Raw genomic sequence first — 14,588 nt, forward strand, 5'->3', positions numbered from 1 at the left:
TAATTGTTGTTTCTTGTGTGTGTTTTGGGATTTATTTCTTATTTTTAAGGCCATAAGTATATATTTTTGTGTCACTGCGTGAATAAAGATATGAAGAGTTCAAACGCAAAAGAAGACGTCCCCTTTTTTTGTTTTTGGGTGAATTTAGCAAAATTTGTTTTTAATTTTTGGTTTCCGGTTGAAGCGAATAGTTTTGATTTAGAATAATCTAAGTTATTATAAAGGAACAGACAAGTCCAAGATTTTCACATAACTATAAAATGACAGTGAAAGGGTATTATGCTTTATGAGAAAAAATAAAATAGGTGAGTTTACGAGAATGCAACTCCAATCCGACTTTACTTGTTAGCATTTTATACATATATGATCATGACGATTGTTATCTTATCATGTTTTTATGTACGTTATTCTGTCTGTCGAAGTACTTTGCAAACACAAAATAATAAAGTTATTATTACAAGAAGAAAAGGCACAAATCCACGGGACATTTTAACATTTTTATTAATAAAATATTCACCTACAAAAACGGCCTATGGACACTATTTACAGCATAACGAGCAGCGATGCCTGCTAATACATAACAATAATAAAAAATAAAACAAAGATATTTTACAAAGAAAACACTGCGCCATCATCAGAGAGAGGGAGAGATGAATTCCTGCGACTCGCGATGAGATGTCGAACGTCGTGGAGCTTGAAACGTTCCAGTGTGTCCTGACGGGTTTGCGCGGCATCAACAACGCCAGCGTGACCTCGTCTTATCTTATCTTATCTTATCTTATAACCATGCTACTTCAAGTACATCATAAACACCAACGTGGATGTTTCCCCCGTGCCGGCCTCCAAGTGCTCTAGAATATAAAAACATTACATGTTAAATAACAGTTTGTGCATCATGGTTTCATGCTTCAATTCCCATTGACATTGTGCTCCTCATTGAAGACGGTCTCTTCTTAACTCAGTAAGCTGCAGTAAAATTAGTCACTTTTCGCAGAGGATAAAGAATATATACCTGTGGGTATTGTTATATTGGCTGTCTACATGTGTTGCAGCGCTGTTTGTGTTCAAATAGCTTCAGCTTATAACTACCGCAACGTAGATGCTATCTTTGTTAGCCAGTCTGGGCATTTGCCATTATGTGTTAGCATGAAGCTAGCTGGCTTCTTTAAGACAAAGTAATGTAGCATGATGCATAATTATTTGTTTTATGTTTAGTTTTCCAGTAAACATCAACTGGGAGTCTCAATAAACAAGTTATCTGTACATTCACAACTTGTTGTGAAGTTTGCTGCTGCCATCTAGCGGTGGAGTGCCTGAACTTCACCTGTATGTCAAAATTTTGCTCGCAAGATAGCAAATAAAATTGGGCACACAACGGTACCGCTGTACAACTTTATTCTTGCAAAATTACTAATAGCTCCCCCCGCCCCCCCCCAAAAATACAACTTTACTTATTACTTTGTTTTCACTTTTATTTTTGTCAGCTAGCCATTACATGGTTAGCTTGACTTTAGCAGCTAACTTTACAGTCGACACCGGTTGTTTTATCTACTTTCATTGTTCGACCATTTATTTTTCACAATGCCACTAAAGTAAACAAACCTTCACTGTTGTCTGCGTGTTCTTCTGACTGTTACTGGAGGAGGTAATAAAAACAAATTTAAATTAGGAGATTTTTTTTAAATTTTATTTTATTTAATTTTATTATTATTATTATTGTGACATCTGGTTTGAACTCACCTTGACTTTTCCTCGGAAGCGTCGAATCGCAGACTTCTCGGTAGCAAACATCTTGCTGCACTTTATAGATTCTTTTGTACCTGCAAGAACAACAAAAGGAACAAAGGAGAATTAGAAAAAAAATGACAAGAATAAAGTACGAGATTAATGTTGAACTCCAACAATGTTTAAAGATTTTATTTATTTTTTAGCGAAAATGCGTTTTCTTGCAAGATGACTACTTTTCCCAAAACAAAACTTTATCCTTGAAAGATTACTGCTTTAGTTCTGAAAAATATTTTTTTCCCCCCCATTTTAAAAAAAGACTTTATTCTTGTAAGATTAGATCAGATAAGACTTTTTTCTAAAAAAAAATCTACTTTATTCACATATGATATTTTCTTGAAAAATAAGACTAAAAATGGTCTTAATTTTAAACAATATTTTGACTTGTTTTCTCAGTTTTTTCTTTAAAAATAATGACTTTACTCTTCTAAGACAACAATTTTTATCCTTTAGATTAGATTTAAATTTCACTGAATCGCTCTTCAATGCTACACTTGTATTACATTTTCCTTTGTTGGTTGTTTTTATATTATTGATATGAGTGACAATTTAATCTAGCTACAAAAAAAAAAAAAAAAAAAAAAATTCAAGAAAGATTACCGTACAACTTTGTTCTGGTGGTATCTTTATTTTAGTAGTGCTCCATTTTAAAAAGATCTTTGTGTTTCTGAATAGAATACAACTTTGTTCAGGTAGTGGTGCCTTACACGTAATGGCAGACGTCGCCCTCCCACACGGGCACGCTCTTTGTCTCCGAGTAGAGGCGGGTGCACGGGTGAGGCACTCGCTGGCACGCTGTAATACACACACAAAATTTTACCATCTTCAACTCAAACGGGCGTTCACTATAGTAAAACAAAATGGAATTCCGCCTGTGTAGGTAAACGTACACAGTTCACAGTGCGCGCCTTTGAAGCCGGTGGCGCAGTCGCAGACGTGCGAGTCGCCGCCACCGTTCGTGCAAGTGCCGCCGTTCAGGCAGGGCACACTCAGACAGTCCTGGGACGACTCTGGAAAACAAAACAAAACAAACATTTAATATAAGCCGCATGTAAAGATGGGGGGGGATCCACACATTTTCAAGATATTCAACATAATTTTACACCAACTCAGCATAAAAGATTTTGGATCCTGCACAGATTGAAGACACTTTGTGCTGGATGGAGCAAAGCAGCCCCAGGAAATAACCAAACGTTCTCTGTCGGGGCGTTTATTCCATATCCTTCATATCAAGTTTGAGCTCCATGTAATAGTACGCTCTTTTTCCTCACTAGTAAGATAATCCACCACACTAGTACAATGACTGTGTCTTACTAGTAAAGGTTTTTTTTTTTTTTAACACAACTAGTGCCACTTTTGGCTTATTAGTAAGCAATTAAACCTCACAAGCCCAAAAAGAAATCCTCACCAGTAAACTACTGTGCGGCACTAATAACATTGGAAGACCCAACTAGTAGGCATGTGTCACATACTAGTAGACTCCTTTATTGAAAGCCGTTTGAGTATTTAATCGATATCCATTTCCATCTGAAGGTCCATGTACTAGTACGCGCTTTGTCCTCACTAATAGGAGAACGTTGGCATACTAGTAGTAGCAGAACTGCATTATGTAACTAGTGAGGCAAGACTGTGCAGTAGTTGACAACTGTGTGCTACTAGTACTTCAAGTGAAGCTCTAGATGTTAATTTGTACAATTTTATAATGTCACAAGTAGCATGTAAATGTCCACTAGCGCACAGTTTTGTCTCACTAGTAACATGTAGCTGTCTAGTATGCCAGTTGTCCTACTAGAAGCATTTATTCACTATACTTTATATCCATCTTAAGGTCCATGTTCTAGTATGCACTTTGTCCTCACGAGTAAGCCAATGTCGTGCACTAGTAGAATGACTAGGACGCATTAGTAGAACGACTTTGTCTTACTAGAAACGTTTTTTCCAGTACTACCTTTCACTACTGAATGACATTTCTGGACGCTAGTAGGACAATTTTGGCATACTAGTAGGACAATGACATGTTATAAGAGAGAAAAAACAAGTTGACATCTGCATGCTACTAGTATGGAAAGCCATTTGAGAATCTATTCGATAGCCTTGTTCTAAAGGCCCAAGAACAACTGCACGACACTGACCAGGTTTTGCCTTGGACGCGGTCTCCTCTTGAATCTCCAGCGCCAGGCTGATTTTGTTTGTGGTCTCCTCCATCCTCTCCAACGGAACCGGCGGCTGGGGTTCTGCCGGGCAAAAACATACAGATTTTATAGGTGGTGTGAAAGGGGCTTCTGATACTACTTCCCAAGACGGAAAATTCCCAGGTTGACCGGCTATGTTCAACAGGTGTCAAACTCAAGGCCCCGGGGGCCAGATGGGGCCCGCCACATCATTTTACGCAGCCTGTGAAAGCATATTATGTGCAGTCTACTTCATCTTTGTTGCCAAAATCTGTTCCAAAATTGCAAATTATCTTCACTTTTAATAACACTTGCGATTCCAAACATGTTTTCTGACCAAACTACTTTTAAAAAATAAATTGAACAATATTTGAACAGATTGTTTTCCTTGACTTTGTATTTCAAAACTGGTAATCCATTAATTTGCAATTATATATTGATATGGTTTCACAGTTATAACGGCGCTCTAAGGGAAACTATAACTAGAACGTGACCCGCACCAAAAATGAGCTTGACATCTATGGATTATAAAATAGTATTGCCTTGAGATACGAGCGACCCGACTTACAAGTTTTTAGATATACCAGTCGTCGTCCGGCTGATTGTTTTTGGGTTTGAGTTGCGAGGAAAAATTTGCGATGTGAGCGCTGTATGCAAGCAGCGAACTCAATTCACTTCACAGCAAGCAGCAGTCAACAATTCTTCATCTCGAGTGCCACTCCAGCTTGAAGTTCACTTTCAGACGAAACATAAACCAACGAGAATTACATGTATATGAAAACAAACACCTTGATTTGCCTTAGGGAAGTCCATTCAGCTTAATGTTAACAAACTACCCAAAATGCCATAGGAATAGCATCAGTGTAGCTTAACAGAAAAATGTCGAATATAACTGGAGCTTACTGAATCGGTTGCGTAACTCTTCTGTATATATACTGCCCCCAGGTGGCCAAGACGTGCACAACAGAAAGAGCAGCACAATCTCTATTGAATTGAAGCAAAACACTTGGCAAAAAGTGTTTCATTCTTTACATTCGATTGAATTATTTCATTACTGTATCTTTTGATAAATGACAATATCATAAAGTCCTATTTTTCTTATTTAAAAAGACTACAAAAATGTTTTTTTGGGTGGAGGCTGGAAACAAGTTAATGGCATTTCCACTCATTTCAATATGGAAAGATGATATGAGATGAAAAAAATGTCTTTATTCTTAAAAAAAATATATATTTTTGAAAAAAAATCTCGTAAGATTAGTACTTTCCCGTGGGGAAAAAAATACAACTTCCTTTAAAAAAAGATAAAAGAAAGATGATTTGAGATGAAAAAAAAATCTTTATTCTTGAAAAACATACTTATTTTTGAAAACAAATCTAAGATTAGTACTTTTTTAACTTTAAAAAACCCCAGAAAAATACAGCTTTTGCTACAAAAATGCGACTTGACTTGAGAAATACAAAAACCATAAAAAAACCACTTTTCTCAAGAAAATCAATAACTTTCTACTCTAGAAAAATAAACAAATAAGATGACTACTTTTACAATACAACTTCCTCTAAAGAAATGATAAAAGAAAGACGATTTTAGATTCGAGTGTTTTGAGTTGCAAGCGTGTTCACGGAATGAATGAAACTCATCTCTCAAGACACCACTGTACTGTACATGTTGTATAAGATGACTTTCTACAGTAACTTTGAATGTCAGAGCCCTATAATACAGTGTTGAGTCACGCATATGATCATTTAGGAACTGATGATGTCATCTGCAGCATGATTCAATTACCAAAGCAAAAGAACAAATCTTAACATGTCAAAGAACAACAAAAACAACACAAGAGATGCTTTTGCCTAATGTAGACACACATGGAACGACTTAAGCAAGAGATTTTTTTAGGGCCTCCTCAACATAAACAAATGTCACACAAATACGCAGATGTAGAAAAACTAGAGCGGAAAAAAAACCCTGAAACGTGACTACCATACATAGCCCGAACTATATCAAAATCTAAATACTACTGAGGTAAAAGTAGCAAAACAAAAGTAGCTTTTACAGGTTGCGTAAAAAGAGGCTTTCTGTGTTGCTGCACTGTTTGTGTTCAAATATCATTTGCTTAAAGGGTTACTGTATGTATTGTATGTGTTAGCATTAGCATTCAGCAAGCCGACAAAAGGCTAAGCTATGTGCTTGTTTTAAATACACTACATTTGCACAACCAACATTGTCCCAGATGATCGCACTACTCGTCACTTTAAACCGGATACACTCCTTGAAGTCTCAGCGCCCTTTGCACAATGCTCATTGCACCGGACTATTGCAATATTAGTCATTCGAACTGCTCTAAGTGCTAGAGGACTCTGCATCTTTTTGCACAATTGTTTTTTGTCAATGTCTTTATGTCTCCAAAGTGTTCTGTAAATTGACTGTCTGTTGTACTAGAGCGGCTCCAACGACCGGAGACAAATTCCTTGTGTGTTTTGGACATACTTGGCAAATAAAGATGATTCTGATTCTGATTCTGATTGTGATTCTGATGTAAGTCTCTTTGTTTTCCGTTAAGTTTGATAGTAAACTTCAACTGGGAGTGCGATTCAACATTTTGAAGCCTCTTTTTTGAAGAATTAGTCACTATCGGTCAAACTGTAGCTCGTTGAAGCGCTCGGGAAACTGTTAAGTCGGGACACTCGTATGTCAAGGCACCGCCATATTTAGTATTGTTGCGTTTTCGCTTACTGGGCCGATGCCGAATGACTTTTCTTGGCAAGTTTGTGAACTTGGCCGTGATCTTTCCCCTCCTGTCAATCAGTTCAGTGTACCTGCAGAGAACATCCATATCAGTCCCAATATTTTTTTAGTTGTGTAAATGCTGAGGAACAAATCTTTTTATTATTATTGCTCCCACTTTTTCACATTCAACTGCTTCATATTTGTTCATTCATTTTGATGTGTTATTGTCGTACCTCTGTTCCGCGTCGACGCCCAGATCATGAGGCTGAGACGGCCTTCGTCCTGCCTTGGTTGGTCGTTCTCTTCTTCCGGACCTGGCCTCCATCGGCACTGAGCCCAAGGAAACGTAAACAGGAAGTGTGTTTTTTAAGAGATCACATAAAGCCTGATTCCAGATTGGAGAGAGGGGAGGTTGTTATTTTTTATTTTTTTTATTTTTTTTGTCCATGAAAAATTTCATTAACTCGAAAAAAAAAGATTCAGAGCCATAACAGAAGATTTGACATTCCTCTGCCTAGGAGTTCTACATAGAATACATCCAAGTAGGATATTTTAAAGTCAGTATGAAAGGAGCTTGTGATACTACCTCCAAAGACGGAAGAATGATTGGGTGCCCGTATTATTATCGGGTGCCGCAGAGAAGAAAGTCAGAAAATGTACAGGTAGTGTGAAAGGGGCTTCTGAGGGGCTTACCAAAGAAAGCGAGAAATTCACAGGTTTGATTTTGGCTTTTTGCTTTGTGTCAGTGCCGTTTAAATAAAAAAAAGAAAAAAAAAAAGAAAACGTCAGCACTTAACAGGTATTGTGAATGGGGCTTGTAATACTACCTTTGAAAACGTCAAATTTGCCGGTCGACTCCGTCCCCCCCCCACTTCATGTTGTTGCTGTTTATCCAGAATATGTGAAAATGTTGGCATTTTCACACTACCTGTGTGGAAGGGATGTCTGTTTCTACCTCTGAAGGTGGAAGAATCCCCCGTTAACCTTGTCCCCGTGTTCTGTCAGTGCTGCTTATACAGAATAAAGGCAAAAAATTTCAGCATTCACAGGTAGTGTGAAGGGCTTTTGATACGACCTCGGAAGGCGGAAAATTCACTCCCCGCATTCTGTGTCGGTGCCATTTATACAGAACGGCGAGACAGGAAAAAGAGCACTACCAGCATTTACATGTAGTGTGAAGAGGGGTTTGGGTACAACCTCGGAAGGCGGACAAATCCCGGGTTGACCGCGTCGGTGACGTTTCTACAGAACAGCAACACAGAAAAAGCCTTAATGTGGGATTTTACACGTAGTGTGCAAGTGGAGTCTGATACTACCTCTGAAAGTAGTGAATTGCCGTGTGGAAAAAGGTCAGTTTTTACAGGAAGTGTGAAACAGATTTCAGAGACTACCTACGATACCGTAAAATTCCCGGATTGACCGCATGTTGGTGCCGTTTATACAAAACAGCGAGACAGAAATACCGGCATTTATAGCAAGTGTGAAAGGGGCTTCCAATACTACCTCAGAAGGCGGAAGCTTTTGGGGTTGACTTGTGGTACTCACAGGTGGTGAAGTCCAGATACTGAGGCTGGCTGTGGATCTGCTCCTGTCCCACTTTCTTGACGGAAGTGAGGGCGAGGCGGTAGAGCTGAGCCGGCGTCAGCTCTCGGAGGGTGTACGAGCCCAGCAGACCGCTGGGCAGAAAGCGGCTCCTGGTGGTCAGCCCTCGCGTCACGTTCACTACGAAGCCGTTGGGTATGAGCCCGGGGTGGTGGGTCCAGGTGATGGCGGCCGCGTTGGCGCTGACGTGGGCCAGCGAGAGGTTCTGAGGTGGGAGGGGCCCTGAAGGCAACACAGCAAAACATAAATGTGTATTTTTTAAAATGATTGAGTTTCTCGAAAAATATACCTTTTTCTCTGGAAAACACACAATTGAATACATTTTAAAAATCCTTGAAAAATACAACCTTCTTGGAATGAAAACTACTTTTTATTATTGAAGAAATACAACTTAATTTAAGATGAACGGTACTACTTTTTCTCTTCAGTCGAAGAAAACGCAACTCCCGAAAAACATGCTTTTATTCTGGACCAAAAAAATAAATAAAAAATGTACCTTGAAAAAATACATTTCAAGATTGTTACATTTTTCACAAAGAAATAGACATTTCATTGAAAAGAAATCTTGAAAGCACAACTTTTCTCTTGAAAATAAACTTTTTATTCGTATAAAAATCAACTTGACAAAAAAATAAAAAATAACTTTTTCTTGAACAAAACCTTTTTATTCTTATGAAAATATACTTGCAAGATGAAAACTTTTTTTTCACAAAGAATACAACTCTCTTCAAAAAAAATCTTTGTTGAAGAAAAATGTGCCTTTATTCTTGAAAAAATATATATGGTATGCTATGGCAGCATTTTATAGTCAATCCTCAATATATGTGGAACATACATAAAAAAAACATCCATTCATATATGCTCTTTGTTGTATGAAGCAGTTATCAATGAAAAAGAAGGTCTGGAGTCCTCACCAGTGGATCAGAGATGTTCCGATCACAGCGTATGTGACTTTTTATTCATGAAAAATATGGTTTTATCCTTGAAAAAAAAAAATCTCTATGAATAAAAAAAACATTTTGTTTTTGAAAAAATAAACTGTAAAATACTTTTTTCCCCCAAAAAAATTATCGAAGAATATGACTGTTTATTCTTGAAAAACAAATTCTCTCGAAAAAAAAAACGTTTTATTCATGAAAAATATGGTTTTATTCTTGAAAAATAATCTGTAGGGGAAAAAACATGTTTTATTTTTGAAAAAATAAACTTGTAAGATTGTAAAATACTTTCTTCCCCCCCAAAAATCTTGAATGTGACTTTTTGTTCTCAAGAAATATGGCTTTATTCTTGAAAAATAACTTCTCTAGATAAAACAACTTTTTGTTCTTGAAAAACTACTTTCTAAAAATATGACTTTCATTTTAATAAATATGAATTCTCATGTAAAAACAATGACTTTTTAATTCTTGAAAAAAAATACATTTTGCATCCCGGTACATCGCATAATTTTAAACGGTCGTGCTTTTTTTGTTTTGTTTTGTAGTTGTTTTTTTGTTTTTTTGTTTTTTTTACAGCTTACATCCAGGGCAGCACTGAGCTCTACTGGAAAAGATGCTGCATGTAACTAAGAGCAAGAAGAAGACGTAGAGGACATTTCCCTAAGCCTCAGTAATAACAGCGGACTGAATATATGGTCATGAGTATTGTTGTGTTTGTTTGTGTACATTGCTGCTCCGTGTGTTAAAGTAGCAGTTTAAATGTTTATAATTACCGTAACATCTGTGCTAATTTCTGTTAGCCCATCAATGGCCTTTTACATTACATGTTAGTATTAAGCTCGCTGACTTTCATAGGGGAAAAAAAAAAAAAAGTAACCTACGAGTCCAAAATTGCAAGGGTCCTGCAGAGTGGCTCGTGGAAGGAAACTCATCGGGTTTGAGTCCACTTTGGGTCAGCACGTCCACTGTATACATGTGTGCAGGAAGTAGGGAACTGAAAAGAACATTACAGTAGTTGTTACATTACAACATGGGGAGTTACGCAACCGCTTCCTCTGGTGGTGGGAAAATGCACACGCTGGCCAAACAGAGCCTTTTAACACAGGCAACTCGACAGTATGACAAATACATACTAGCTAGCTAGCTAAATGGTAGTTAGCTAGATTCCGTGCCAAATGAAGTGATCTGTGAATGCTTTGCTGTGTGTGCAGGGTCTGACCTGAAGGTGTGTAGGTTGGTAGGCAGAGTCTGACCTGAAGGCGTGCTCGCTGGTGCTGGCGTTGAGCAGGGCCGTGCGTGCTTCTTTGCCATCTTCGGGCGTCAGCGTGACTCGTACCCCGCTGACTGGCGCGTGGCGAGCCGTCTTGAGGTTGAGGCTCCAGCTCAGCCACACCTCAGACGACGAAACGTTCAACACCTGGAGATGCTCCACACGCCGGGGCCCTTAGTTTTGAACGCAAACAATTCAGTTGACACGGGCACAATCGTTTGAAAGTTTCAAGAAGCCGTCCGGGGCGTCATTCTCACACATACTACAAAAATGCTCTCACACAAACAACTGAAAGTCTCGCACAGGCACTACTGAAACTCTGTCCCACACACACAATTAAAACACATATCACATGAGAGCACTTCGGTAAAATGTATGACAGCATTACAGTACATAATGAGAGCGCATTTCAATTGAAACTGTGAGAACATTTAAGTCAGGTGTGAACGCAAACATGTTTAGTAGCGTGTGAGAGTGTTACAGTTGTATCTCTAGTGTTGCGTGTGTAAACAAAGACAATTGGTAGTGTTTGTGAGATTTCCGTAGTGTAGGAGTGAAAATACTGTATTTTCAGTCGTGTGCTTTAGAGCATTTTCGAAGTGAATGTGAATTTTTAGTAGTGCATTTCAGTAGTATCTGTGTGAGAGCATTTCAGTAGTCAACGTGAGAAAAACGTATAGCGTGTCTGTCACTGACTGGTGCGTATGAGGGCGGTGGCTGGCATGCTAATGTGGTCGCTGTTGGCGTTGCGCTTGAAGGAGTAGGTGGAGATGTTGTAGAGCAGGCCGGGCACCAGGCCTCGCAGGACGTGCCGCCGCTTCTGCCGGTCCAGGAAGTCTACTTTGCGGGCGCCTCCGCGGCCGTGCGGCGCGTACGTCACCACGAAGCCGCTCAGCCAGGCCGCCGTCGACGCCTCCGGCTGGTCCCAGCGCAGCTCCATCTCGCTCTCCTCCACTCGCTGCACGTGCAGGCCGGAGGGGGGCAGCAGATCTGGGAACAGTTGACAGAATATGACGACCAGCAAGGGTAACCGTCATAACATTCACAGTGGGACGCCCCGCGGTTAGAAAGTTTTTGCCATACAGTTATGGAAACAATTATTAGACCATCCTTGTTTCTTCGGTTTCTTTTGCAGTTTTACAGCCTACAACAAAAGGTACATTTATTAGGTCAACTATAAGGATGACAACAATAATAGCTCAAATTTAATTTAGTTTAGTTTAATGTAAGAGCCATTTTCCATGGTTTTCTTGATAGTAACCAAAATGACTGGGAATACAATTAAGCTTCAGCATGTCAAAAAGGATCAAAGTATTATAGAATCAGCTGTGTTTTGTCGTGTTCATTGTATTCTTCAGGTAATATACTGTACCTTTAGTGGTACCAGGTATTCAAATTAACACAAAATTGAGAAACAAAACGTCTAATACTATTTTCCATGACTCTATATTTGTGCTCTGGTAATTAGTAAGTAAGTTAGTTAGTTAGTTAGAGTAAGGTAGTTTGATAAGTCAATATGCAGGTTGGTAGCTAATTAGGTAAGTAGCCAAGGAGGTAGATAGTCTGATAGATAGATTAGTATCTAAGCACTAAGCAGGTCAGCGGTTAGTTAGTTGGTTAGTTAGTTAGTTTAGGTAACTCGAAACTCCACATTGGTAGCTATATTGGAAGGAAGGGAGGTTGCGAGGAAGATGCTTAGGTAGGTGTAGGTAAATAGGTAGCGAAGGAGCTAGGTAGCTATGTAGTTTGGTGTAGGTTAATAGTTTGGTAAGTAGCTGAAGAGCTAGGTAGGTAGTGTAGGTATCTAGGGAGCTAGGTAGTTTGTTAGGTAGATAGGTAAGTAGGTACTGTAGGTAGCTAGTTCAGTAGGGAGGTAGCCAAAACGAAAAAAAAAAAAAAAATAAAATAAAAAAAAAAAAAAAAATATATATATATATATATATATATATATATTTCCTAAAGAACATAATACAGCACAAGTATATAAATAAAATGGAAACAATAAAAATAAGGACATAAAAATGACAGCATAAACAAATAAAATAAGACAATCAAATAAAATAGATGTCAGACCTTTCTCACAGTCTTTCCCGGTGTGTCCGGCTTTGCACACACAGTTGTAGTTTCCTCTCCTGTCGCTCCTGCACTCGCCCCTGCTCCTGCACGGATGCAGTACACAGGGGTCCTCCACTGGGGGGCGACACATGCAAACACTTGCCACAAGGCTGCGCCCAAAAAAGTGTGAACCGGCTGAACTTGAGGAAGAGGAGGGAGGGGGAAGGAAAGCCACTTACACATCTGGCACTGGTCGCCGAAGAAGCCATCTTTGCACGTGCACACGTACATCTTTTTGGAGCTGCGACAAACGCCGCCGTTCATACACGGGTTGGACTCGCAGCTGTCCTGCTCTGCGCATGCACGCACACGCACACACACACACACACACACACATGCACGCACGCACACGATGTGATGATGACCACGTTTGAGGCCTCTGTTTCGTAATGTAAACAGTATAGTCAACATGAGCACAACCGCTTGAAAGTATTAGATGCCACCAGGAACATCAAGGAGGATAACCGCTCACACATAGGTAATAAAAGGCTTTCACACAAATATCTGCAAACCTCTCTCACACACTACTAAAACACGTATTTCCATATTTAGGAGAGCGCTTAAGTATGTGTGGGCCAATTTTAGCATATTAGATAATACAAATGCACTATAATGTATGGGAGCAGGTGAGAGGTACGTTATTTTTAGTGTTTGTGGTTGACTTCTTTTTCTACTTTTTCTTTTGAATGCCAGTGAAGCGTGTTGAAGGTGTACCTGTTTGGCAGTGGCGGCCTTTGAGGCCCGGCGGGCAGCGACACAAGTACGATCCCGGCTGGTTCTCGCAGGTTCCTCCGTTCTTGCAGGGCTCCAACAAGCACTCGTTAACGTCTGAGACAGAACAGAGTAGAAATAAAATATAGTATAAGCAGGCTCAGCGCAACACACTTGTTTATACAGTACGTACGGTGGAGCTGGAAAGTATTCACAAGCTTTGACTGTTTATTTTTTTAAAATTTACTTTTACCTGTTGTCATTATGGGGAAAATATTAATGAAGCTTCACTTGTCCCACATTTTATGTTACAGCCTTATTGATTCAATTATTTTTATTTCCCCAGAATTCTACATTCAACACCCCATAATGACAATGTAGATTTTTATTTTGTATTTATGTAAGCATTTTATTTAATTTTAAAATAAAATAAAAATAACAGAAACACAATTCTACACTTAAAACCCCATTATGACAATGAGACTTAACCAAAAAAACTTTTTCCCACTTTATTCAAAATTTTAATTCACAGAAATAACATCAGAAAGTATTCACAGCCCCGCGACCCGAGTGAGGATAAGCGGTAGAGAAAACGGATGGATGGAAGTATTCACAGCACTTTACCTTTCCCCCATTTTGTTCTACAACCTTATTCCAAATTGGATTTAATTCCTCAAAATTCTACACTCAAAAATCCAATCATGTCAATAATCTTTTTTTAAAAAAAGACTTTTCCACTTTTATTAAAGTCCTTGTAAAGTGAACATAATCACAAAAAAATGAAGCCATTGTCTCCGCTCTCAAATGCTGAGGGCGTGTCCACCAGATGTGTGACACCACGCTCTAATGACAAATGGATGTCACTGTATCTAGCAACTCTCTTATGTCTACACATCCCTTACATGTTTTGGCCACAAAAATGCAGTCGTTAGCTATATAGGCGTTAGCTAAATATAGGCGTTAGCTACCAGGCTATATCTCCACAACTGAGTACTACATCGTTCTCAGTCTTTGCACGTTTTCAGCAATTATCTTCGAACACGTATAATTAATTTAGAAACCAACCTCTGAAAACACTTCACATGGTATTCAAATAAATAAATAAAAAATAAGCACTCACCTGTCTGACACTGTTTCCCACTGAAGCCTTTTTGACAGTCGCACAGGTAAGACCCCCCGTGGTTGTGGCACTTCCCGCCGTTGGCGCACGGCTCAGACGAGCACTCGCTGAGTTCTGGAGAAACACGGATACGACAAACTGGCATCGATTG

The 14,588-nt window shown here is 39.1% G+C and overlaps 1 protein-coding gene across 2 annotated transcripts in view; it reads right to left on the reverse strand.

The window, feature by feature from the left end:
* Nucleotides 1-520: 520 nt before the first annotated feature.
* The window catches only part of sned1 (sushi, nidogen and EGF-like domains 1), a 41,226-nt gene continuing 27,158 nt past the window's right edge, over nucleotides 521-14,588 (reverse strand). For both annotated transcript variants that reach the window (XM_061683062.1, XM_061683061.1), the window contains 16 exons: nucleotides 14,438-14,551; nucleotides 13,321-13,434; nucleotides 12,786-12,899; nucleotides 12,565-12,681; nucleotides 11,188-11,481; nucleotides 10,475-10,664; nucleotides 10,103-10,215; nucleotides 8,227-8,505; nucleotides 6,915-7,011; nucleotides 6,688-6,770; nucleotides 3,918-4,019; nucleotides 2,676-2,795; nucleotides 2,493-2,580; nucleotides 1,741-1,820; nucleotides 1,603-1,636; nucleotides 521-851 (listed from right to left, as the gene is read on the reverse strand). In XM_061683062.1, coding sequence (XP_061539046.1) covers nucleotides 1,605-1,636; nucleotides 1,741-1,820; nucleotides 2,493-2,580; nucleotides 2,676-2,795; nucleotides 3,918-4,019; nucleotides 6,688-6,770; nucleotides 6,915-7,011; nucleotides 8,227-8,505; nucleotides 10,103-10,215; nucleotides 10,475-10,664; nucleotides 11,188-11,481; nucleotides 12,565-12,681; nucleotides 12,786-12,899; nucleotides 13,321-13,434; nucleotides 14,438-14,551 — 1,937 coding nt within the window. In that variant the 3' untranslated portion in view covers nucleotides 521-851; nucleotides 1,603-1,604. The remainder of the gene's footprint in view (nucleotides 852-1,602; nucleotides 1,637-1,740; nucleotides 1,821-2,492; nucleotides 2,581-2,675; nucleotides 2,796-3,917; nucleotides 4,020-6,687; nucleotides 6,771-6,914; nucleotides 7,012-8,226; nucleotides 8,506-10,102; nucleotides 10,216-10,474; nucleotides 10,665-11,187; nucleotides 11,482-12,564; nucleotides 12,682-12,785; nucleotides 12,900-13,320; nucleotides 13,435-14,437; nucleotides 14,552-14,588) is intronic.

Source organism: Phycodurus eques, chromosome 8 (assembly GCF_024500275.1).
Source record: "Phycodurus eques isolate BA_2022a chromosome 8, UOR_Pequ_1.1, whole genome shotgun sequence".
NCBI classification, from domain to species: Eukaryota; Metazoa; Chordata; class Actinopteri; order Syngnathiformes; family Syngnathidae; genus Phycodurus; species Phycodurus eques.